This window comes from Phalangium opilio, unplaced genomic scaffold, assembly GCF_054372755.1.
Source record: "Phalangium opilio isolate 3A_F unplaced genomic scaffold, DU_Popi_V2 ptg000031l_1, whole genome shotgun sequence".
Taxonomy (NCBI): Eukaryota; Metazoa; Arthropoda; class Arachnida; order Opiliones; family Phalangiidae; genus Phalangium; species Phalangium opilio.
The window spans coordinates 6014638-6042236 of NW_028324158.1; the positions used below are offsets into that span (position 1 = coordinate 6014638).

At 38.8% G+C, this 27599-nt stretch overlaps 1 protein-coding gene across 1 annotated transcript; it reads left to right on the forward strand.

Annotated features, from left to right (window-relative positions):
* Positions 1-178: 178 nt before the first annotated feature.
* alpha-Spec (alpha spectrin) lies at positions 179-27557 on the forward strand. The gene is made up of 22 exons (XM_089869709.1): positions 179-323; positions 768-1181; positions 1970-2194; positions 2261-2457; positions 2518-2953; positions 6464-8509; positions 8575-8766; positions 8825-9061; positions 9167-9348; positions 9467-9566; positions 12166-12314; positions 12854-13894; positions 14925-15559; positions 15646-15722; positions 16445-16581; positions 16662-16734; positions 17618-18027; positions 22024-22041; positions 22375-22429; positions 23654-23904; positions 25708-26002; positions 26767-27557. The coding sequence occupies exons 2-22, from the start codon at positions 810-812 to the stop codon at positions 26893-26895; spliced, it is 7257 nt and encodes a 2418-aa protein (XP_089725835.1). The 5' UTR covers positions 179-323; positions 768-809; the 3' UTR covers positions 26896-27557.
* Positions 27558-27599: the final 42 nt, after the last annotated feature.

A 27599-nucleotide genomic window follows, 5' to 3' on the forward strand; every position in this document is an offset into this window, starting at 1 on the left:
CATTCTCTAAATTTAAAGAGAGGAGCTAGGCATATAGTAGTAATTCGATTTAATAATTAGGTTACCAAAACAGCCGTGACAAGTTTAATTGATTTTGGCGGCTATCCAAGATGTACAGGCGGAAAGGCCACAGCTAGCATGGGAGCTAGAAAACTGAACTGAACTATAAATTTTAATTTATATTTATGTGTTTCAGGCCCCCATTCGGCGGCTGTTGTTAGCGGTGGTCAAGTAGGCTTCAGAGCTCTGCGGAATATTTTGCGACTTTTTTGGGTGTTGCCCTTTTAAAAAATCCCTGAGATTGCGAAAATCTTATAGAGAATGTAAGTATTATTGTTAATAAACTCCCTAATACTTTAGTCTAAAGATAAAAATTAAAACTTGGTTGCTGTTAGGCTTATTTTTCTAAATATCGGTTCCTCAATTTTATGCTTGTTTAGTAATTGCTCGCTAGGTAAGCCTTGGCGTAAAATTTTCGATTTTTATAACCGGCTTCTAAATGTCAATAAACTAATTTTCGATAATCAATATATGGCTAAAATTAAAATTTTTAATTCTAGACTGTTGTTATATGTTTAATACTAAATTTACTTGAAAACGTCTGTCAGTACTAAATAAATTACATAATCTCAAGCTAAAGTAGACCACACCCTGTTGATTATTGACTTGAGTTATAAGATTGCCGGAGACGATATTACTTGAATCCCTTCCTAATAATATCAAAATACAGTTTCACTTGATATTAAGTAGAGTCTCGTTTTTGTTAGCTTTTTTGACTTAGGAGGAGGTTTCGCGTATATCCTGTAATCATGGATAATATGCAACCAAGAGAGATCAAAGTCCTCGACAGTGTCGAGGACATTCAGAAACGTCGTGATGAAGTCTTGGGCCGTTATGCCGACTTTAAAGTCGAAGCCCGAGCCAAGAGAGACATGTTGGAAGATTCTAGGCGCTTCCAGTATTTCAAGAGAGATGCTGATGAACTTGAATCATGGATTAACGAGAAATTACAAGCAGCTTCGGATGAAAGCTACAAAGATCCAACCAACTTACAGGCGAAAATTCAGAAGCATCAAGCATTTGAAGCTGAAGTAGCTGCTCATAGCAACGCTATTGTAGTCTTAGATAATACTGGAATGGAAATGATCAGTCGCGAACATTATGCGTCAGATGTTATTAAAGTAACGGTTCATTTTTAAAAAATAAACCAGGGTTCATACAAACCTGGACTGGAAAAATCAGGGAAATCAATAGTTGACAAAAACTTCAGGGAAAACTCAGGGAAATGTCTAATTTTTACTAAAATTCAGGGAAATTTGCGACAAACAGGGGGGCCGAGTAATACTAATTGAGCAAAACGTTCGTGAACATTCCCTATGTAGGATTAACATTACACTATACTTTGGAGGCTCGTAACTCTGGTTCTACTTGAGATACGGGGATGTCCTTTGAGTATGTAATAGTCCAATTTGTCCCCCATCCAACCGTACTAAAATCTTAGGGCTACGACAAACAGGGGCCGAGTAATTGAGCAAAACGTTCGTGAACATTCCCTCCGTAGGATTAACATTACACTATACTTTGGAGGCTCGTAACTCTGTTTATATTAGAGTAACGAGGATGTCCTTTATTTGCCCCCCCCCCTCTCCTTCGTTAACATTTGAAACAAAGGATACTCCATATACGGGAAAAACCTGGAAAACTCAGGGAAGTATATGGGAAAAACCTGGAAAACTCAGGGAAGTATATGGGGAAAAACCTCATGGAAATCTCAGGGAAGTATATGGGGAAAAACCTGGAAATCTCAGGGAAGTATATGGGGAAAAACCTGGAAAACTCCGGGAAGTATATGGGGAAAAACCTGGAAATCTGAGGGAAATTTGTTTTCCAAAAGTTGTATGAACCACCCTGGTTTTAAAACAGACTTTTTTAAAATATCTAATAACTTTATTTCATTGACTCTTTTAAGTTCCGACTTGAAGAACTCCATAGATTATGGGAACTTTTATTGACCAAATTAGCCGATAAAGGCTTGAAACTTCAACAAGCGTTAGTTTTGGTACAATTTCTTAGACAGTGTGATGAAGTCATGTTCTGGATTAATGATAAAGAAGCTTTTGTTACTACTGACGAATTTGGACAAGATTTGGAACACGTTGAAGTTCTCCAACGAAAGTTTGATGAATTTCAAAAAGTAATTTATCTCTTGTTTCATTGTTTCGTGTAAATTGAGTCTACAATACAGAAAAATGTGTTTTAGGACATGGCTAGTCAAGAGTTCAGAGTTCAAGAAGTCAATGAACAAGCGGATAAACTTACTAACGAGGGCCACCCAGAAAGAGATACAATTATTAGACGAAAAGACGAATTAAACGAAGCTTGGCAACGATTGAAAGCTTTGACGCTTTTGCGACAGAATAAATTGTTCGGTGCGCATGAGATACAACGGTTTAATCGGTAAATTTGAGTTAAAACGATGAGCCAAGGCCTAATTTAATTATGGTGAGTAATTTATAGTGATGCTGATGAAACGGTAGCATGGATTACCGAAAAAGATGTAGTCTTATCGTCCGACGAATACGGACGCGATTTGGTCAGTGTTCAAACACTACAGCGTAAACACGAAGGCATCGAACGAGATTTGGCAGCTTTGGAAGACAAAGTTATAACCATTGGCCAAGAATCTCAACGTCTTTGCGCCACTCACGAGGATCACGCTGATCAAATTAGAATGAAAAACAATGAGATTGTTGCCAATTGGGATCGATTGAAATCAAAGGCCCAAGAAAGACGTCGTAGATTGGATGAGTCTTACATGCTACATCGATTTTTGGCTGATTATAGAGATTTGATCTCCTGGATTCACGATATGAAGACTATTATTGCGGCTGATGAATTGGCTAAAGATGTTGCCGGTGCTGAAGCGTTGCTTGAAAGACATCAAGAACATAGGGTAAGTTTTCTTTATAATCAACTTAAAATATGCCTATTACGCTGCCGAAATCAGCCCGAATGCTAGTCTATTACGCTGCCGAAATCGGCCCGAATGCTAGTCTATTACGCTGCCGAAATCGACCCGAATACTAGTCTATTACGCAGCCGAAATCGGCCCGAATACTAGTCTATTACGCTGCCGAAATCGACCCGAATACTAGTCTATTACGCTGCCGAAATCGGCCCGAATACTAGTCTATTACGCTGCCGAAATCGACCCGAATACTAGTCTATTACGCAGCCGAAATCGGCCCGAATACTAGTCTATTACGCTGCCGAAATCGACCCGAATACTAGTCTATTACGCTGCCGAAATCGGCCCGAATACTAGTCTATTACGCTGCCGAAATCGACCCGAATACTAGTCTATTACGCTGCCGAAATCGGCCCGAATACTAGTCTATTACGCTGCCGAAATCGGTCCGAATACTACTCTATTACGCTCTCGAAATCGGCCCGAATACTAGTCTATTACGCAGCCGAAATCAGCCCGAATACTAGTCTATTACGCTGCCGAAATCGACCCGAATACTAGTCTATTACGCTGCCGAAATCGGCCCGAATACTAGTCTATTACGCTGCCGAAATCGACCCGAATACTAGTCTATTACGCAGCCGAAATCGGCCCGAATACTAGTCTATTACGCTGCCGAAATCGACCCGAATACTAGTCTATTACGCTGCCGAAATCGGCCCGAATACTAGTCTATTACGCTGCCGAAATCGACCCGAATACTAGTCTATTACGCTGCCGAAATCGGCCCGAATACTAGTCTATTACGCTGCCGAAATCGGTCCGAATACTACTCTATTACGCTCTCGAAATCGGCCCGAATACTAGTCTATTACGCAGCCGAAATCAGCCCGAATACTAGTCTATTACGCTGCCGAAATCGACCCGAATACTAGTCTATTACGCTGCCGAAATCGGCCCGAATACTAGTCTATTACGCTGCCGAAATCGGCCCGAATACTACTCTATTACGCTCTCGAAATCGGCCCGAATACTAGTCTATTACGCTCTCGAAATCGGCCCGAATACTAGTCTATTACGCTCTCGAAATCGGCCCGAATACTAGTCTATTACGCTCTCGAAATCGGCCCGAATACTAGTCTATTACGCTCTCGAAATCGGCCCGAATACTAGTCTATTACGCTCTCGAAATCGGCCCGAATACTAGTCTATTACGCTCTCGAAATCGGCCCGAATACTAGTCTATTGCGCTGCCGAAAGCAATCCCCATATAAATCTGTTACGCTGCCGAAACCGGTCCCCATATATATCTGTTACGCTGCCGAAACCGGTCCCCATATATATCTGTTACGCTGCCGAAACCGGTCCCCATATATATCTGTTACGCTGCCGAAACCGGTCCCCATATATATCTGTTACGCTGCCGAAACCGGTCCCCATATATATCTGTTACGCTGCCGAAACCGGTCCCCATATATATCTGTTACGCTGCCGAAACCGGTCCCCATATATATCTGTTACGCTGCCGAAACCGGTCCCCATATATATCTGTTACGCTGCCGCAACCGGTCCCCATATATATCTGTTACGCTGCCGCAACCGGTCCCCATATATATCTGTTACGCTGCCGAAACCGGTCCCCATATATATCTGTTACGCTGCCGAAACCGGTCCCTATATAAATTTGTTACGCTGCCGAAACCGGTCCGCATATATATCTGTTACGCTGCCGAAACCGGTCCCCATATATATGTTACGCTGCCGGAACCGGTCCCCATATATATCTGTTACGCTGCCGAAACCGGTCCCCATATATATCTGTTACGCTGCCGAAACCGGTCCCCATATATATCTGTTACGCTGCCGAAACCGGTCCCCATATATATCTGTTACGCTGCCGAAACCGGTCCCCATATATATCTGTTACGCTGCCGAAACCGGTCCCCATATAAATCGGTTACGCTGCCGAAACCGGTCCCCATATAAATCGGTTACGCTGCCGAAACCGGTCCCCATATAAATCGGTTACGCTGCCGAAACCGGTCCCCATATAAATCTGTTACGCTGCCGAAACCGGTCCCCATATAAATCTGTTACGCTGCCGAAACCGGTCCCCATATAAATCTGTTACGCTGCCGAAACCGGTCCCCATATAAATCTGTTACGCTGCCGCAACCGGTCCCCATATATATCTGTTACGCTGCCGAAACCGGTTCCCATATATATCTGTTACGCTGCCGAAACCGGTTCCCATATATATCTGTTACGCTGCCGAAACCGGTTCCCATATATATCTGTTACGCTGCCGAAACCGGTCCCCATATATATCTGTTACGCTGCCGCAACCGGTCCCCATATATATCTGTTACGCTGCCGCAACCGGTCCCCATATATATCTGTTACGCTGCCGCAACCGGTCCCCATATATATCTGTTACGCTGCCGAAACCGGTCCCTATATAAATTTGTTACGCTGCCGAAACCGGTCCCTATATAAATTTGTTACGCTGCCGAAACCGGTCCCTATATAAATTTGTTACGCTGCCGAAACCGGTCCCCATATATATCTGTTACGCTGCCGAAACCGGTCCCCATATATATCTGTTACGCTGCCGGAACCGGTCCCCATAGAAATCTGTTACGCTGCCGGAACCGGTCACCATATATATCTGTTACGCTGCCGAAACCGGTCCCCATATATATCTGTTACGCTGCCGAAACCGGTCCCCATATATATCTGTTACGCTGCCGGAACCGGTCCCCATATAAATCTGTTACGCTGCCGGAACCGGTCCCCATATAAGTCTGTTACGCTGCCGAAACCGGTTCCTGTATAAATCTGTTACGCTGCCGAAATCCGTCCCCATATAAATCTGTTACGCTGCCGAAATCGGTCCCCATATAAATCTGTTACGCTGCCGAAACCGGTCCCCATATAAATCTGTTACGCTCCCGAAACCGGTCCCCATATAAATCTGTTACGCTGCCGAAACCGGTCCCCATATAAATCTGTTACGCTCCCGAAACCGGTCCCCATATAAATCTGTTACGCTCCCGAAACCGGTCCCCATATAAATCTGTTACGCTCCTTAAACCGGTCCCCATATAAATCTGTTACGCTGCCGAAACCGGTCCCCATATAAATCCGTTACGCTGCCGAAACTGCTCCCTATATAAATCCGTTACGCTGCCGAAACCGCTCCCTATATAAATCCGTTACGCTGCCGAAACCGCTCCCTATATAAATCCGTTACGCTGCCGAAACCGCTCCCTATATAAATCCGTTACGCTGCCGAAACCGGTCCCTATATAAATCCGTTACGCTGCCGAAACCGGTCCCTATATAAATCCGTTACGCTGCCGAAATCGGTCCGAATATAAATCTATTACTCTGCCGAAATGCGGCCATGCGTCTGAATATAAATCTATTAGGCTGCCTTAATGGGTCCGATTTGCGCTGTCGGATGACAGTAGTTAAATTGTATAATTCTTCCAGGGCGAAATCGATGCCAGAGAGGATAGTTTTAAAGCTACTGCCGAAGCTGGCCAATTACTACTTGACCAAGACCATTATGCTATTGAGGAAGTTAAAGATAAACTAGTCTCCTTAGCAAATGAAAAGCAATCTTTGCTTAGCTTATGGGAGGAGCGACGTATTTTATACGAACAGTGCATGGATTTGCAACTCTTTTATCGAGATACTGAACAAGCTGATACCTGGATGGCCAAACAAGAAGCTTTCTTGTCCAATGACGACATGGGAGACTCCTTGGATTCAGTGGAAGCTCTGATTAAGAAACACGAAGATTTCGAGAAGTCCTTAGCTGCCCAAGAAGAAAAAATTAAAGCGTTGGATGAGTTTGCAACCAAGTTGATCGAAGGCCAACATTATGCCGCTGATGACGTAGCCCAAAGACGAGCTCTTCTGTTGGAACGTCGAGAAGCGCTTCAAGAGAAGTCTCGCATCAGACGAGCCATCCTCGAAGATTCTTATAAATTCCAACAGTTTGAGAGAGATTGCGACGAAACCAAGGGCTGGATCAGTGAGAAACTGAAAACTGCCTCCGATGAAAGTTACTTGGATCCGACCAACCTGAACGGGAAAGTTCAAAAACATCAAAATTTTGAACAGGAACTAAATGCTAACAAGAGCAGAGTGGAAGAAATAACCAGCACTGCTCAGGAGTTGATTGATTCAAACCATTACGCGTCAGATGTAATTAATAAGCGCATGTCTGAGATTGTAACTCTTTGGCAATCTCTTGTCGCCGCCACCGAATTGAAGGGAGCCAAGTTGGCCGATGCGGCCGCTCAGCAACAATTCAATCGGGGTGTAGAAGACATTGAAATTTGGTTGACGGAGATTGAAGCCGCCTTGTTATCCGAGGATTACGGAAAGGATTTAACTAGTGTTCAGAATTTACTGAAGAAACACGCCCTTCTCGAAGCCGATATTGCCTCCCACCAAGACCGCATTGACGGAGCTGTCATTCAAGCCACACAGTTTATCGAAAACGATCACTTTGACTCGGATAACATCCGTATGAAGCAGGGAGCCATGGTTCAACGATACAACGCCCTTCACGCTCCTTTAGCCGCTAGACGTCAACGTTTGAATGATTCACTTCGTGTTCAACAACTTTTCCGAGATGTCGAGGATGAAGAAGCTTGGATTAGAGAAAAGGAGCCCATCGCGGCCTCCACCAATCGTGGACGAGATTTAATTGGGGTTCAAAACCTTATCAAAAAACACCAAGCTGTACTGGCAGAGATCAACAACCACGAACATCGAATCCGCGCTGTATGCCAAGTTGGTGAAGAAATGTTGAGTGAGAAACACTTTGCCTCGGAGGAGATTCAACGTCGGGTTCAAAGCTTGAGCGAACATTGGCAACAATTGAAGGATAAGGCTCTTCAACGTAAACAAGATTTGGAGGATTCCCTTCAAGCTCATCAGTACTTTGCCGATGCGAATGAAGCCGAATCGTGGATGAAGGAAAAGGAGCCCATTGTGGGTAGTCAAGAATTCGGCAAAGACGAAGATTCGGCCGAAGCCTTGTTGAAGAAACACGAAGCCCTATTTTCCGATTTGGAAGCCTTTGGAAACACCATCATGTCCCTTCGAGAGCAAGCTCAGTCTTGTCGACAACAAGAAACCCCAGTTATTGATCAAGCCGGGAAAGAGTTTGTCATTGCTCTATACGATTATCAAGAGAAGTCTCCTCGAGAGGTGTCCATGAAGAAAGGGGACGCTCTGACATTGTTGAACAGCAACAACAAAGATTGGTGGAAGGTTGAAGTTAATGATCGACAAGGTTTCGTACCAGCAGTCTACGTTAAGAAAGTTGAAGCTGGATTGTCGGCCAGTCAACAACATTTGGCTGATTCAATCAACATCTCTGCCCGTCAATCGCAAATCGAATCGCAGTACGAAAACCTCTTAGGTCTTGGAACTGAACGAAAGAATAAACTTGATGAATCGTGCAAAGCCTACCAGTTGGTCCGTGAAGCGGCTGACTTGGCCCAATGGATTCGAGACAAAGTAAAACGATACCAGCTGTTTCTCAAATCTACTTGTTGTCTAAAGTAAATCCACATTGTTTTTAGGAACAAGTTGCCCAAGTACAAGAAGTTGGTGAAGATTTAGAACAAGTTGAAGTCTTACAAAAGAAATTTGATGACTTTATGGGCGACTTGAGAGCCAATGAAGTTCGTTTGGCTGAAATGAATGAAATCGCTACTCAATTGGCTGGTTTAGGACAAACTGAAGCCGCCATCAAGATTCAAACCCAAGTTGATGTAAGATTGTATTTAAATCTGTGATAATATGTGAACTAATGTTTTACTTTGCCTGTAGGAGTTGAATCAGAAATGGCAACACTTGAACCAAGTAACCACTGAGCGTGCGACTCAGTTGGGTTCGGCGCACGAGGTACAACGTTTTCATCGTGACGTTGATGAGACTAAAGATTGGATTCAAGAAAAGGATGAAGCCCTTAACAATGATGATTATGGACATGACCTAAGAAGTGTTCAGACCTTGCAACGAAAACATGAGGGACTTGAACGAGATTTGGCTGCACTTGGAGACAGGGTATGGATTTTATGTTCTTTGATCTTTTAACATAATTATCCTTCGTCTTCAATCTTTTTTGGTTAACTTAATTTCATGAATGTTTTCGAACCTTTATTTGTTAAGATCCGAACTCTTGACGAAACTGCAAACCGTCTTATGCACACTCACCCTGAAGCTGGTGATACCATTTACACAAAACAAAGGGAAATTAACGAGGAATGGACCCAATTAACGGCTAAAGCCAATGCAAGACGCGAGAAACTTTTGGATTCTCATGATTTGCAAAGATTCTTGGCTGATTACAGGTACGTTAACATTATTTATCCCCAAAGTGTAATGGAATTGAATTGAATTGAATTGAATTTTTAAGACCTTAACTTAAAAAGTTAAAATTGATTTACACGAAATTAATTATCATTTCAGAGACTTAATGTCTTGGATTAACAGCATGATGACTTTAGTATCATCAGACGAACTTGCTTCGGATGTAACTGGCGCCGAAGCTTTGCTTGAAAGACATCAGGTATTGTTTGAAACCTTTTCTATGCGCAGCGTTACAAACATTTTAAACTTAACTAATTATTTAAGTTAAACAAATTTTAATTAAGTACACATCAGGTTTTTTGCATTAATGATATTTTTAAACCATGAATGCCTTCACTGAATGATATCTTTAACCTCTTCCTAGAAGCGTAAATAGGTTATGCGCTTACGAAGAGGTTAAATATAAGATGGTCTTTCCCCCCCCCCTTTTTGCACAGGGGAAAAGTGTTTTAATTTTTCACGATAACTTAATTAATTTCTTCCCATTTTTAATTATGAAACTAAAAATTTCTTATTCCAGTTGTAACGAAAATTGATATTTGAATATAGATGCCTGGTTTTTAGGGTTTTATTTTGTCTTTTTATTTATAGAACTACCGCTATGAGATAGATGTCCACTATGGCATACCGCAGGTACACTAGGAAAATAAAAACGCCCCAGAATCGCCCTTTGTACTAGAGCTCTCCTCGAACCAAAAAAACAAAATCAACTCCCATTCAAACCCTTTATTTGTTTTTAACCTTTTCTATCAGTTTTATTTAACATCTCATTATGAGTAATTTTTTGTTTTAGTCTGTGTGGATAGAGGACGGTTAGAATGGAGAGCCTTTGATATTTTAAGTCAATCTAATGGGCTATGGTCATGTTGAAGGACAGTCTGGGTGATTTGATTAGCCACGCCCTGGTTTAGCCGTACTACGTTGTTTAGCCACGCCCCGGTTTAGCCGAACGATGTTAAGCCACGCCCCGGTTTAGCCGAACGGTGTTAAGCCACGCCCCGGTTTAGCCGAACGGTGTTAAGCCACGCCCCGGTTTAGCCGTACGACGTTTAGCCACGCCCTGGTTTAGCCGAACGGTGTTTAACCACGCCCCGGTTTTGCCGAACGGTGTTTAGCCACGCCCTGATTTTGCCGAACGGTGTTTAGCCACGCCCTGGTTTAGCCGAACGGCATTTAGCCACGCCCCGGTTTAGCCGAACGGCGTTTACCCACGCCCCGGTTTATCCGAACGGCGTTTAGCCACGCCCCGGTTTAGCCGAACGGTGTTTAGCCACGCCCTGGTTTAGCCGAACGGTGTTTAGCCACGCCCTGGTTTTAGCTGAACGGTGGTTAGCCACACCCTGGTTTAGCTGAACGGTGGTTAGCCACGCCCTGGGTTAGCCGAACGGTGTTTAGCCACGCCCTGATTTACCTGAACGGTGGTTAGCCACGCCCTGGGTTAGCCGAACGGTGTTTAGCCACGCCCTGATTTACCTGAACGGTGTTTAGCCACGCCCTGATTTACCTGAACGGTGTTTAGCCACGCCCCGGTTTAGCCACGCCCTGGTTTAGCGAGATAGTGATCATCCATTAGTTACCGGGAATTCTGGGAATTACTTAAATAGGATTATTGTAGGAATCCTAGGCTCTCCTTCTAGCAGTGTCTCCTCTGTAATTTTATGTTGAATGATAATTTTTTTTTTTTGCTAAATTTGCTTGAGTTATTTTTATGTTAAATTTCCTCACCTCTCACCCTCTTTAATTTAGCTTTGTTAATGGCCTATAATGACTAGAAGAAGACCCTGCGCTTTAGGGTTCTTCCAACAAACAAAACTACCACTGCTTATAAATTTTACCTAATTAAAATTTATTCTTAATATTTTTAGCATGGTAAATTATAGAAAAAAATAAAATCTTGCGCTGGTTCGCACTAAGGCTTATTTATCATTTTAATCATAGAAATTTTAGTTCTTTTAGGCTGGGTATATTTTAAATAACAATTATGTTAATTGCTTTACATATTTAGAAATGTGTCGAAAACTTGGCTTTTTAAGTTTTCGTGATAATTTCTTGTAGTTACCAAATTTATTTGGTTATTACTTGGAATGAGTCTTACTATTTTTTATTATTATTAAGTGTTTTGTGTTATTTTCATTACACTCAGGTTGGTATTTTATATATCATTTTGGATATCGTAGTATCGCTGTATTTAACTTAAAGGGAGGGTGAAGTAGAAAATCAAGTGATTTTTTATTGATTTTTCTACTAATTATAAGACCAGTCTGCATAGTCAAACATTCAGGAAATACCAGCTCCGAATGATTTTAAAATTATTTCAAATTAGGTTCAGATTTTAAGGATAATTTTAAAGAAGGTCCTCCGACCAATCGCGTAACGCCCTGCCTTTTTATTAACAAAATTCTCGTGGCACGTTCCGCGTTGAATGAAATTTATCACGAGATTTGATAAAATTCGCGCGAGACGTGACAATCGTGGCGCGAGACATGGATCGTGCCACGAGAAATTTGTTAATAAAAAGGCAAGGCGTTACGCGATTGGTCGGAGGACCTTCTTTAAAATTATCCTTAAAATCTGAACTTAATTTGAAATAATTTTAAAATCATTCGGAATCTGTATTTCCTGAATGTTTCACTATGCAGACTGGTCTTATAATTAGTAGAAGAATCGATAAAAAAATCACTTGATTTTCTACTTCACCCTCCCTTTAATTGGAGACTAATTATATGCATGAAGTTTATTCGTGTGTGTAATTAATTACGGGGGTTTTAAGATGGGTAATTAAAGTTTAAATTACTCAGGAACATCGCACTGAAATTGACGCTCGTGCTGGAACTTTCCAAGCTTTTGAAATGTTTGGACAACAACTTTTACAAAGTGGTCATTACGCCAGTGTTGAAGTTCAAGAGAGACTCGAAAAAATGAATGATGCCAGGCAGGAACTTGAAAAGTAAGCCCCGCCCCCCCGTAACTTGGACTGTTACAATCAACACAGGGTTCGTACGGAACCTGGATAAGTCAGGGATATGAAAATTAGGGGAAAAAGTCAGGGATAAGTCGGGGATTTAAAGGTTTTTCCTAAAAAGTCAGGGATAAGTCAGAGATTTAAAGGTTTTTCCTAAAAAGTCAGGGATAAGTCAGAGATTTAAAGGTTTTTCCTAAAAAGTCAGGGATAAGTGAGGGATTTAAAGGTTTTTCCTAAAAAGTCAGGGATAAGTCAGGGATTTAAAGGTTTTTCCTAAAAAGTCAGGGATATGTCAGGGATTTTGTTTGGTGTGTCAAACCATGCTTCGAGCAATGCTAAATATGAGACAGGTGTGATGAAGTGGGCTCTGGTAAACACCTTAAAATGGTCAGGGATATTGCCAAAATTTGGTCAGGGAAAACCTGGAAAAGTCAGGGATTTTCAATGTAAAAATTTCGTACGAACCCTGCAACATGCAGTAAGTAGTGTTTCACTAATGTTGCTGCGTATATCACTCGTATCAGAGCCTGGATTGCTAGACGAATGAAACTCGATCAATGTCTCGAACTTCAACTCTTTTATCGTGATTGCGAGCAAGCGGAGAATTGGATGGCAAGTCGAGAGGCTTTCCTTAGTTCCGATGATATGGGTGGAGATAATGTTGAAGCCCTGATAAAGAAACACGAGGATTTTGATAAAGCCATCAATGCGCAAGAAGAAAAGATTTCTACTTTATCCGCTTTGGCTGATCAATTGGTTGCCGCTGACCATTACGCTAGTGACCCAATTGTCGATAAGAAGGAACAAGTATTGGATAGATGGGCTCATCTTAAGGAAGCCCTGATTGAGAAGCGTTCTAAACTCGGAGAGAGTCAAACTCTTCAACAATTTAGCCGAGACGCTGATGAAATTGAAAACTGGATCGCCGAGAAGTTGCAAATGGCCACGGATGAATCTTACAAAGATCCTTCCAATATTCAAAGCAAACATCAAAAACATCAAGCATTTGAAGCTGAATTAGCCGCTAATGCTGATCGTATCCATTCAGTCTTGTCAATGGGACAGAATTTGATTGATCAGACTAAATGCGCCGGTTCCGAAGAAGCCGTTCAAACTCGATTGGGTTCGATTGCCGAACAATGGGAACATTTGACTCAAAAGTCGTCCGAGAAGAGTTTGAAGTTGAAGGAGGCTAATAAGCAACGAACCTTTAATGCCGCTGTCAAGGATATTGACTTCTGGCTTGGCGAAGTGGAATCGTTGTTGAAATCCGAAGATCAGGGCAAGGACTTGGCATCCGTGCAGAATTTGATTAAGAAACATCAGTTGGTCGAAGCTGATGTTACAGCCCATGAAGATCGTGTTAAGGATATGAATAATTTGGCTGAGTCGTTGGTGGATGCTGGACAGTTTGATACCGTAACTATTCAAGAGAAGAGAACTTCTATTGTCGAACGCTATGAACGAGTTAAAACATTGGCTACTTATCGAAGAACTCGTTTGAATGAAGCCAATACACTTCATCAGTTTTTCCGTGACATTGCGGATGAAGAATCATGGATTAAGTAAGTACAAGTTAAGTACTTAGTGTAAGACAGGGTTCATACAAACCTGGAAAACAGGGAAAACCTGGAAAAATCAGGAAAATAAATAGTTGACAAAAACCTCAGGGAAAACTCAGGGAAATTTAGAATTTTTAGTAAAATTCAGGGAAATCAGGGAAATTTGCGTCAAACAGGAGCCGAGTAATTAAGCAAAATGTTCGTGAACATACCCTCCATAGGATTAACATGACACTATACTTTGGAGGCTCATAACTCTGGTTCTATTAGAGATACGGGGATGTCCTTTGAGTATGTTATAGTCCAATTTATCCCCCATCCAACCATACTAAAAACTTAGGGCTACGACAAACAGGAGCCGAGTAATTAAGCAATGTTCAAAAACATGCCCCCTCCATAGGAATAGCATTACACTAAACTTTGGAGGCTCACTACTCTGGTTCTACTAGAGATACGGGGATGTCCTTTGAGTATGTTATAGTCCAATTTATCCCCCATCCAACCATACTAAAAACGTACGGCTACGACAAACAGGGGCAGAGTAATTAAGCAATGTTCATAAACATGCCCCCTCCATAGGAATAGCATTACACTAAACTTTGGAGGCTCACTACTCTGGTTCTACTAGAGATACGGGGATGTCCTTTGAGTATGTTATAGTCCAATTTATCCCCCATCCAACCATACTAAAAACGTACGGCTACGACAAACAGGAGCCGAGTAATTAAGCAATGTTCAAAAACATGCCCCCTCCATAGGAATAGCATTACACTATACTTTGGAGGCTCATAACTCTGCTTCTACTAGAGATACGGCGATATCCCTTGAGTATGTTATAGTCCTATTTGCCCCACCCTCCTTCGTTAACATTTGCTCCATAGGATCATACTCCATATACGGGAAAAACCTGGAAAACTCAGGGAAGTATATGGGGAAAAACCTCCCATAAATCTCAGGGAAATTTGTTTTCCAAAAGTTGTATGAACCCTGGTAAGAGTACCGGTCATAATTTGGGTTTTGTTTAAAAAAACAGGGAAAAGAAGCTGCTTGTTAGTTCAGACGATTACGGTCGAGATTTGACCGGTGTTCAGAATTTAAGAAAGAAGCATAAGCGTTTTGAAGCGGAACTCGGGTCCCACGAGCCCGCAATCCAGTCTGTACAGGAAGCGGCTCAAAAATTGATGGCCGAATCCAACTTGGGTGTTCCAGAAATTGAGCAAAGGCTTAATGCCCTAGAAATGTCTTGGCAAGAGTTGAAGAAGATGGCTAGCGATAGAGGCAATAAGTTGGATGAGTCTCTCGTCTACCAACAATTCCTGGCAAAGGTCGAAGAGGAAGAGGCCTGGATATCTGAGAAACAACAATTATTAGCCGTTGAAGATTATGGCGATACCATGGCGGCTGTCCAAGGCTTATTAAAGAAGCACGAAGCGTTTGAAGCCGATTTAGCCGTGCATCGAGAACGTGGAGCCGATATTACATCTGCCGGACAACAACTTATTACTGAAGGAAACCATCATGCTGAATCTATTAGCCAGAGATTGGTCAATCTACAAAATCGTCTTGATTCGCTCGAAGCTAGCGCTAACAGACGTAAAGGGAAGCTAAAGGATAACTCCGCTTATCTTCAGTTTATGTGGAAGGCTGATGTTGTTGAAAGCTGGATTGGTAAGTTGCTTAATACTTCTTAGTAATTTTGAGCTCTTTAAGTAATTAAACTGGTTTAATTTTTAATTTTTAATTTTTAATTATAGCTGATAAGGAAGTACATGTCCGATCTGAAGATTATGGCCGAGATCTTTCCTCAGTTCAAACGTTACTAACGAAACAAGTAAGCTATTAAATTAATCCATTCTCAGGGTTCATACAAACCAGTCCTGGAAAACAGGGATAACCTGGAAAAATCAGGGAGATAAATAGTTGACAAAAACCTCAGGGGAAAACTCAGGGAAATTTATTAGTTTTAGTAAAATTCATGGAAATCAGGGTTAAATTTGCGTCAAACAGGGGCCGAGTAAATAAGTAAAATGTTCGTGAACATTCCCTCCATAGGATTAACATTACATTATACTTTGGAGGCTCATAACTCTGGTTCTATTAGAGATACGGGGATGTCCTTTGAGTATGTTATAGTCCTATTTGTCCCCCATCCAACCATACTAAAAACTTAGGGCTACGACAAACAGGGGCCGAGTAATTAAGCAAAATGTTCGTAAACATACTCTCCATAGGGTTAACATTACACTATACTTTGGAGGCTCATAACTCTGGTTATATTAGAGATACGGGGATGTCCTTTTAGTATGTTATAGTCCAATTTGTCCCCCCCCCCTCCTTTGTTAACATTAGCTCCATAGGATCATACTCCATATACGGGAAAAACCTGGAAAACTCAGGGAAGTAAGTATATGGGGAAAAACCTGGAAATCTCAGGGAAATTTGTTTTCCAAAAGTTGTATGAACCCTGATACTGTCAGGGATTAGTATTTGTGACATTATTAAATTTCTGTATCAACACTTAATTGTCTTTAATTAATTTTTTTTTTTTTGTAGGAAACATTTGATGCTGGTTTGGCAGCTTTTGAACAGGAAGGTATTCAAAGCATATCGCAACTGAAAGACCAGTTGGTTGCGGCAAATCACGACCAAACTTCTGCGATTGTCAAAAGACATAATGACGTTATGGAGAGGTAATTAATTCAAGTCAATTTTGAACTAACTAAAGTAAATTTGAATATACGTAATACACAATTCTATTTTTTTCTTAAAGATGGCATAATCTATTGGGAGCCTCAGAAGCTAGAAAACAACGCCTTATTAGAATGCAAGAACAGTTTAAACAGGTAAAGACTATAATTAATTTATTACTGATGAGAATTAGTCGAGGGGTCAGACGTTCGGCATTTTAGTGTACAGGATTTTGAGATTTCAAGATTTTGACAAAGATTTTGAGATTTTGCCCCAGATTTTGAGATTCTGACTCAGATTTTAGAAATCTGGAAATCTAGTCCAAGATTTTAAGATTTCGGGATTTTAAAGGAGATTTTCAGATTTTGAACGCGATTTTCAGATTTCGAAGATTTCGGGATTTTTTTCAGGATTTTCAGATTTTGAGGAGATTTTCAGATTTTGAGGAGATTTTCGGATTTTGAGGAGATTTTCGGATTTTGAGGAGATTTTCGGATTTTGAGGAGATTTTCGGATTTTGAGGAGATTTTCGGATTTTGAGGAGATTTTCGGATTTTGAGGAGATTTTCGGATTTTGAGGAGATTTTCGGATTTTGAGGAGATTTTCGGATTTTGAGGAGATTTTCGGATTTTGAGGAGATTTTCGGATTTCGAGGAGATTTTTGGATTTTGATATTTTAGGATGAGATTTCGGGTTTTTACGTTAAGATTTCGGGATTTCTAGATTTTAATGTGAGATTTCGGGATTTTAGGTGAAGATTTCGGGATTTTCAGATTTTAAGGTAGGGATTTTGGGATTTCTAGATTTTGACGTGAGATTTTAAAATTTTCAGATTTTGACGTGAGATTTTAAGATTTTTAGATTTTGACGTGAGATTTCGGGATTTCGAGATTTTCGAGAGAGATTTTAAACAGATTTCAAACGAAGTGTACGGGATTTTGACAAACGTCCGACCCCTCGGAATTAGTCTATTTACTCGTTTAAATCTTTGGGGGTTTTTTTTTTCCTTCTTCTTCTTCTTCTTCTTATTTCTTTAGATTGAAGATCTGTTCCTGATGTTCGCGAAAAAAGCCTCGGCCTTTAACAGCTGGTTTGAGAATGCCGAGGAAGATTTAACTGATCCGGTTCGGTGCAATTCCATTGAAGAAATTCGCGCTTTGCGCGAAGCCCACGCTCAATTTCAAGCGTCATTGAGCTCGGCGCAAGCCGATTTTGAAGCGCTAGCAAACCTCGATCGTCAAATTAAAAGCTTTAACGTGGGCGCCAACCCTTACACTTGGTTCACCATGGAGGCGTTGGAAGATACTTGGCGAAATTTGCAGAAAATTATTCAGGAGAGAGACGTAGAGTTGGCCAAAGAGGCTCAGCGACAGGAAGAGAATGATAGATTGAGGAGAGAATTCGCCAAGCATGCTAATGCATTCCATCAATGGTTAACGGAGACAAGGTTAGTTTCAAACTTCTTTATTTTTATTTTTTTTCTTTTTTTTTGTATGGTTTAAGGATACTGTACAGGTAAATTTCTATAGTCTATAGTTAATAGTTTTAGTGTTTAATTATAGAATTTTTAGAGTAGAAGTATAGGCCTATGAAATTAGTATAGAGACTTTTACCATGGATAAAGAATGCGCGTGAGGAAATTTGTTTTCACTCTACAGGATAGGCAGCTCCCTATCTCGAACGACAGCTTATTCTGTATATACTCTGTTACAACATCGGTTGTCAGCACGCGTAAAGCTAGGTCTCTATGTAACCTAGCTTTGTACGTGCTGGCAAGAGACAAAAAACTTCAGGATCTTCAGGATTTAAAATATCCGCTAGTATTTTTAGCTCGAGTGCACGCCCGGACCTCTAGGCCTTAGTTTCAGATACGTGTAGTACGCTGTAGGCAATTTCACACCTATTTGAAACTAAGGCCTAGAGGTCCGTGCACTCGGCTAAAAAAAACTCGCGGATATTTTAAATCCTGAAGATCCTGAAGTTTTTCGTCTCTTGACAGCACGTACAAAGCTAGGTTACATAGAGACCTTGCTTTACGCGTGCTGACAACAGGGTTGGCAAAAATTAAGTTTTTTTTAAAAAAAACAAAAGTTGTGTTTTTTATTGTTTAAAACACGATTTTTTGTTTTAAACTGTTTTTTAAACAAGTAGAAAAAAACAGTAAAAAAACACAAAAAAAACTAGTTTTAAACATGTTTAAATCACTCTTCCAGATCTAATTGTCTATATCGCCGGTCTCCATTTAAGCCACTACTCCCGCTAGCGCAAGGCGCTTATTTTCACAACCTACTTGATTAAAAAAAGGTCTTGCTTTGGACCAAGACAGAAAAAACAAACGATAAGAGTGACGTTTATCAATTGACTGAAGTCCCGATATTGCAATTTTTCTTTATTTATATTAATTTAATCCTTAATCAATATTTAATTCAATCAACTGATTTAACAGTTAGTCGATTTATTCCCTCCAAATTGATTGAAAAAAACTACAAATTTACGCATTTTAAAGAACAAATTAGATTTTCCGAAATTATTTTATGATATTAATTATTTTGAGCGTTCAATATTGAATAAATTTAGAATTTCAAGGTGTAAGAAATTGTCCGTGTGGAATTAGAACCAGGGACCACTTGAACCCAAAGCAAGTATTATACACCTAGACCAACGAACCACGAAACGTATAGAGAAGTAAAACACGAAAATAAAAATACTCCTAAATTTATAATAGAAGACGCGACCTTCCGGATTTAACCTGGTACCACTCGCAACCAGCGCGAGTATCATACCCCTAGACCAACGTACAACGAACATGTACTGCAAAGTCAAACAGGAAAATCAAGAGCTCCTAAAATTTAGAATTTGAAGGGGTCCTTGTCAGGGTTGGCAAAAACTTAGTTAAAAAATTTTGTGTTTTTATTGTTTATAACACGATTTAAAGTTAGATTTTCGGAAAACATTTTATCATGAAATTAATTATTTAAAAGGGAGTACGTGTTGACGATACAATATTTAATATTTGAAAAATTCTACTGACTGTTTAAAAAAGAGCAAACGATCTTTTCAAAAGGAAAATATAATTTTTTTAATAGCGGATACAAAATGAGTGTGATGCGTAAATTTGTACAATTAACCCCTAATGTCTAAATGCCTGATTTCTTTTGTGGCCACTATTCAGTCATTTCCGCTTCCGTACTTCCGAGTTTCTTGGTCAGAACTCATCATACATTTGAAACTTCACCACCCCTTACTTATTTGTAGGAGCTCCTGTTTTCCGTTATCGGATTAGGCGTATTAATTTTAGCACTGTCAAAGGCCTGGCTTTATAGATTACGCGTAATCATTTTAGGACAGTAAAATGTACCAACAGTGTAGAGAAACCACATAGGAAAAATGTTATTGCTTTGCTTTAAGTAGATGACAAAATAAGTTATCCTTAATCAAATTTTTGAATATCAGTCTTCAATACAGATTGGTAATGGATAAAACAACTGGTAGGGTCTCCAAACAATTAAACACACATTTGAAACAGTCGAATAATTGGAAGGTTTTGACTGGAGCTTATTATATCTATTATTTAATCTTTTCGCTCATTTTCAAATAAAAAAAGAGTTAAAAATATTCGAAATTTTTCTCCATAAAAAAACATGTTTTAAACTTTTTGTTTAAAACGTTTTAAACAAATTAAAGTTTTTTTTTCATGGCTGTTTAAAACAAGTTTTAAACCAAAGTTTAAAACAATTTGTTTAAAACTTGCCAACCCTGGCTGACAACCGATATTGTAACAGAGTATGTACAGAATAAGCTGTCGTTCGAGATAGGGAGTTGCCGATCCGGTAGAGTGAAAACAAATTTCCTCACGCGCTTTCTTTATCCATGCTTTTAGTGTTTAATTATAGAATTTTTAGAATAGAAGTATAGGCCTATGAAATTAGTATATAGATAATTTTACAGTCAGAACGGTGCACACTGGATACTTAAGCAAGTAGTCCACTTAAGCCGCGTTTACACGAGACACTTTGAAACCGTTTTAAACCGTTTAGGAATGTACAAAAAATAATATTAAGCTGATAAAACGGTACCAGAGATCTTTTACTAGAAAATGCAAATATTATTTTTTTAAAAGAGTTAGGCCTTTCCAAAATGGTTGAAAACGGTTCCAAAGTGTCTCGTGTAAACGCGGCTTAAGCCTTGCGAAACCGTATCGTTACCGTTTTAAGTTCGTATATCATCCGAAAGAGGGCGCCCATTACCTAAGTCCGAAAGCATCGTTTAAGAAACGTTATCAGATAGCGTTCTGTTCGTATTTGGATACGTGACGTTATGTTAATGATAGGGTTTCACAAGGCTAAAGCAAGTAGTCCTTGATTCTGGTTGGCCCATCTTATTGATTGATAAGCTTTACAAGCTGTGCCAATCATTGAGATGGTTTCCAGTGTTAAATCTCCGAGGACCATTTTGAATTAGCTTTGGCCATAGACCAATACGAATATTACATGTAGGGAAACAAACTTCCAGGAGCACGCCTCTATAGTGGATAATTTCAGTCATGTCGGGAGGCACCGCTAAAGGCATGACCGAGTTGGCTAGCCTCTCAGATGCAGTGAGCTTGGGCTGCCTCTAGTGTTGTCTTGTGGCGACAGGGAAATTATCCAGTATGTAGGCGTGCCCCTGGAAGTTTTTTCTCTGTAGGTAATATTCGTATTGGTCTATTGAAACCTATCGTTAGACAAATAGTGGTGGGCTAGTCTACCAAGCAAGCCTGAATTTTCGAATACATTTACGTACCCAAAGCTATTATTTTTCTGCCAAGTAAATTTACAGGTTTTGAGATTGATAACTCAAAACAAGAAGTGATATTTAGTTTATTAGGGAGAAGGTATAAGGTGCCTAAGTATTCGCGGCGCGCCATAGTCCCGGCAGTCCCCCTTTCAAAATACAAGGGGGGACGTAAAAGGAGGGCGGGCTATTTCGCAGCCTCTCCTAAGCCGGAAAATATGACTGTAATTTTCGTCATTCGCGTCGCGCTGACGTGTTTTCGAGAAGCAATGAGATGCTGGTTGTAATTTAGAGGCAGCGGGGATTATCTCCGGACCTACTATACGTTTGGAATGGAGATAAAGCTGGAAATTTAGCGAATTTATATCTTCTCCCTAATAAACTAGATATCACTTCTTGCTCAAAACTTGTTTGTTTAAGAGTAAACTTTATTTTGCGACCATCCATAGATAGTTTTATAGTCTTTTACTGACTGCTTAATCTTAGCAAGGTAGTTTGGCTAGACATAGGCAAGCCTTTTATTAGTAATGATAGATTTAGTTTTAAGCAAATTTAGGCCTAGTAATTTTTGTTATCTAGATTTTTAATTTGTCCAATGTTATTTTTTTTTCCATCTACGTTAAAAAAAAATACCTACTCAACTCATCCATTCGATCTTGACCACATAAAGGATGTGGCTACTGGACGGGTTAATATTATTTTATTTTTTAATTACGTTTGGTTTTTTTACGCTACCTATGCCCTTCATTTTCGTTAATAACAAACGCATTATTGTGGTAATTGCTTTCTTTGATTTGCTTTTATTTTTCTTTGGGTTTTTTGAAACCTCGCCTCGCATTTGCTTATGCAATAATTTATTAGTGAAACTAATTATTAATCTCCTTTATAAACTGGGAAACTAATTATGTACTAAAATGATAATCTCTGACACTTTCTGATTCCTGAAGGCACGATGCTATTGCTTTAACACGCTAGTTTAAATTTTACTTATTTGTTGAGACTCAATTAATATTATATTTAGATCATCTATGATGGAGGGTTCAGGAACTTTGGAGGCCCAATTGGAAGCGACAAAGGTAAATTATCAAATTTCTGTTCGGTAGAGACCATAAGTTTATCATGCCTCTAAGTACACAAATATGGGTTACAACTGGGCATCTTAGGCAGGCTACTGTGACGTCAGAACTCGTATAGCGCTAAGATCCGAAGAGAGAAAATTTTGAAATTTCTGTCGCGGTGCAGCCACCAAGCGGTCGAGACGATTACTAAATGGGTCACGTGAAAAAAAATCATCCAATGGGATGAAGGAGATTTTTACGTTTCGTATAGGCAGGCATTGGGGGGGGGACGAATTTTACTTGAGCAACCCCAAAATCTCTCTCTCTCGTGAGATAGAGGCGGTTTCAGTCCGGAAACATTCTAAAAGGGGTAAAAGAAACTCTAGGCTAGGCAGTGCAATTTTGTATTGAAGTTGAGGTGATAAATGATACGGAGAGAGTATAGGGTTTCATTAAAGGGAGCCAGACAAACACTATTGCTATAGGAGTAGCAGCCATTTCTCTACTTAGAGGCATGATAAACTTATGGTAGAGACTTATATAAGTACTAGTTCGAGAACGACAAGCGAGAATTGACTACACTCGGTTAATTTTGCAGCGACACCTAGTGAGGCGCTGTCAATGGCTTAGTCTGTACTAAGCCTTTGACAGCGCCTCACCAGGCGTCGCTTTACCTCGAATCTATGACCTACTTAAATCACTTCATGACAAACTTATGGAACATATCACAAAATGAGGGCTAGTGCGAGAACGACAAGCGAGAATTGAAGCCCTACACTCGGTGTTAGTCCATCTTCGTATTTAGTCTGTACTAAGCCTTTGACAGCGCCTCACCAGGCGTAGCTTTACCACCAATTTATGACCTACGTCACTTCATGACAAACTTATGGAACATATCACAAAATGAGGGCTAGTTCGAGAACGACAAGCGAGAATTGAAGCCCTACACTCGGTGGTTAATTTTGCAGTCCATCTTCTTATTTAGTCCGTACTAATCCTTTGACAGCGCCTCAACAGGCGTCGCTTTACCTCGAATCTATGACCTACGTCACTTCATGACAAGCTCCAGTTTGTAACCAGTGACAAACTTATGGAACATAACTTAGCGTACACATTTGAGAAAAACTAAACCCACGTGTTTTCCAGTCTATTTTAATATATTTATTGGCTTCATGGAATGTGTTTCAAACTGTCATGTCTTTTAATGCGTAACTAAACCACCCATTTTTTGTTTTTGCGCAGAGGAAAGCTGGTGATGTCCGAGCAAAGAGAGTTGACCTAAAGAAAATTGAGGACTTGGGTGCTTTACTCGAGGAACATTTAATATTGGACAATCGTTACACGGAACACAGTACCGTTGGGTTGGCTCAACAATGGGATCAACTTGACCAACTGGGAATGAGAATGCAGCACAACCTCGAACAGCAAATACAAGCCAGAAACCAAAGTGGCGTTTCCGAAGATGCCCTTAAGGAATTCAGCATGATGTTCAAGTACGTAAAAAATAGCAGCTCGTTGTTGTTGTAATAAATTTCTGCTTATGATTTTGTAAATCTTTTTAACTTTAGGCTTATGATTTTGTAAATCTTTTTAACTTTAGGCTTATGATTTTGTAAATCTTTTTAACTTTAGGCTTATGATTTTGTAAATCCTTTTAACTTTAGGCTTATGATTTTGAAAATCTTTTTAACTTTAGGCTTATGATTTTGTAAATCTTTTTAACTTTAGGCTTATGATTTTGTAAATCTTTTTAACTTTAGGCTTATGATTTTGTAAATCTTTTTAACTTTAGGCTTATGATTTTGTAAATCCTTTTAACTTTAGGCTTATGATTTTGAAAATCTTTTTAACTTTAGGCTTATGATTTTGTAAATCTTTTTAACTTTAGGCTTATGATTTTGTAAATCTTTTTAACTTTAGGCTTATGATTTTGTAAATCTTTTTAACTTTAGGCTTATGATTTTGTAAATCTTTTTAACTTTAGGCTTATGATTTTGTAAATCTTTTTAACTTTAGGCTTATGATTTTGTAAATCCTTTTAACTTTAGGCTTATGATTTTGAAAATCTTTTTAACTTTAGGCTTATGATTTTGTAAATCTTTTTAACTTTAGGCTTATGATTTTGTAAATCTTTTTAACTTTAGGCTTATGATTTTGTAAATCTTTTTAACTTTAGGCTTATGATTTTGTAAATCCTTTTAACTTTAGGCTTATGATTTTGAAAATCTTTTTAACTTTAGGCTTATGATTTTGTAAATCTTTTTAACTTTAGGCTTATGATTTTGTAAATCTTTTTAACTTTAGGCTTATGATTTTGTAAATCTTTTTAACTTTAGGCTTATGATTTTGTAAATCTTTTTAACTTTAGGCTTATGATTTTGTAAATCTTTTTAACTTTAGGCTTATGATTTTGTAAATCCTTTTAACTTTAGGCTTATGATTTTGAAAATCTTTTTAACTTTAGGCTTATGATTTTGTAAATCTTTTTAACTTTAGGCTTATGATTTTGTAAATCTTTTTAACTTTAGGCTTATGATTTTGTAAATCTTTTTAACTTTAGGCTTATGATTTTGTAAATCTTTTTAACTTTAGGCTTATGATTTTGTAAATCTTTTTAACTTTAGGCTTATGATTTTGTAAATCTTTTTAACTTTAGGCTTATGATTTTGTAAATCTTTTTAACTTTAGGCTTATGATTTTGTAAATCTTTTTAACTTTAGGCTTATGATTTTGTAAATCTTTTTAACTTTAGGCTTATGATTTTGTAAATCTTTTTAACTTTAGGCTTATGATTTTGTAAATCTTTTTAACTTTAGGCTTATGATTTTGTAAATCCTTTTAACTTTAGGCTTATGATTTTGAAAATCTTTTTAACTTTAGGCTTATGATTTTGTAAATCTTTTTAACTTTAGGCTTATGATTTTGTAAATCTTTTTAACTTTAGGCTTATGATTTTGTAAATCTTTTTAACTTTAGGCTTATGATTTTGTAAATCTTTTTAACTTTAGGCTTATGATTTTGTAAATCTTTTTAACTTTAGGCTTATGATTTTGTAAATCTTATTAACTTTAGGCTTATGATTTTGTAAATCTTTTTAACTTTAGGCTTATGATTTTGTAAATCTTATTAACTTTAGGCTTATGATTTTGTAAATCTTATTAACTTTAGGCTTATGATTTTGTAAATCTTTTTAACTTTAGGCTTATGATTTTGTAAATCTTTTTAACTTTAGGCTTATGATTTTGTAAATCTTTTTAACTTTAGGCTTATGATTTTGTAAATCTTTTTAACTTTAGGCACTTTGACAAGGACAAGAGCGGACGCCTTAACCAGCAAGAATTCAAAAGCTGTTTACGAGCGTTGGGTTACGATTTACCTATGGTGGAAGAAGGCCAACCAGATCCGGAATTTGAAGCCATTTTAGATATTGTTGATCCTAACCGAGACGGATATGTTTCCTTGCAAGAATATATGGCCTTCATGATCTCTAGAGAGACGGAGAATGTGCGATCCAGCGAAGAAATTGAAAATGCTTTCCGTGCAATCACCTCCGGAGATAGGCCTTACGTTACTGCTGATGAGCTTTACGCAGTAAGTATTGTTATTTATAGTAACCTAAAATAAACCCCCAAATCATTCTTCAGAGAGACTGACGACGGCGTTGTTTTGTCGCGCTCCCGCCTGACGAAGGCGTAGTTTCTGGGGCAATTGCCAGGGTTCACAAAAACCTGGAAAACAGGGAAAACCTGGAAAAATCAGGGAAATAAATAGTTGACAAAAACTCAGGGGAATTTGGAATTTTCAATAAAATTCAGGGAAATTTGCGTCAAACAGGGGCCGAGTAATTAAGCAAAATGTTCGTAAACATACCCTCCATAGGATTAACATTACACTATACTTTGGAGGCTCATAACTCTAGTCATATTAGAGATACGGGGATGTCCTTGGAGTATGTAATAGTCCAATTTATCCCCCATCCATCCATACTAAAAACTTAGGGCTACGACAAACCGGGGCCGAGTAATTAAGCAAAATGTTCTGGAACATTCCCTCCGTAGGAATAGCATTACACTAAACTTTGGAGGCTCATAACTCTGGTTCTACTAGAGATACGGGGATGTCCTTGGAGTATGTTATAGTTCAATTTGCCCCCCCCCCCGCCTTCGTTAACATTTGCACCATAGGATACTCCATATACGGGAAAAACCTGGAAAATTATGGGGAAAAACCTGGAAATCTCAGGGAAATTTGTTTTCCAAAAGTTAATTGTATGAACCCTGAATGATTTGCTTAAAAAATAAAAATGCATTATGGTAAATGAAATAACCCTTAATTTCCAATCCTTTTCATTACAGAATCTTACAAAGGAAATGGCAGACTATTGCGTTATGCGCATGAAACCATATAACGATCCTAAAACTGGACGAAGCATCACTGGAGCATACGATTATATTGACTTCACTCACATGCTCTTCCAAAATTAAGCTTATTTTATACTTAAAACGCCGCGAATAAATGGGAGAAAATTTAAGAAAAAAAAATTCTAAAAATTATTATCATTTTATTTTGTACCTTTCGGAGGTAATAGATGCAGCTTTTTATTTAGAGTCACTTTTTAATAAATGTATAACGGCCTTACGCTAAATAATAAATAGGAGAAATACCCTTCCTTCCTTGCTTGAGTGAGTATTTTTGTCGTTTATATCACTGCCATCCATAAGTTAAGTTAATTTAATTTAATTTAATTCAGTTTAAATTAATTAATTAAAAAATAGTATATTAATTCAAATCCATAAATTTATTCTAAAAGGCTTAGGCTTATGATAATGCGAAGGACTCTTGCTGCGTAAGTGGATGGCCATAAATTTAATTTATATATATATTCAAAAAAAAATAAGAGTAGTAATCGTATATACAGTGTGTATATACGCATTTTTCTAATTAAGGACTATTTTTTTTTTTTTTTTTTCAAAATAATTATGTTTTTATTAGAAATTGACATTGCATTGCTTATCCCATCGTCTGAAACACAACACAAATTTCTCTATTGGCAATTTTTATTATTAAACGTGTGGTTATATAAACTATATAAATGTAGCCTTTTTCCTAATTAATTTTACAGTAAATAAAAAAGTTATCAAGCTAATTAATATTTGTACAAGTGGCCGCCGTACAAATAATTGTTTTT

Coding starts and splice junctions, on each gene's coding strand:
- alpha-Spec (XM_089869709.1), top strand. CDS start 810: ATGGATAATATGCAACCAAGAGAGATCAAAGTCCTCGACAGTGTCGAG. Junction 2,458..2,517: donor GAGATACAACGGTTTAATCG/GTAAATTTGAGT, acceptor AGTAATTTATAG/TGATGCTGATGAAACGGTAG. Junction 22,430..23,653: donor CCCAATTGGAAGCGACAAAG/GTAAATTATCAA, acceptor GTTTTTGCGCAG/AGGAAAGCTGGTGATGTCCG.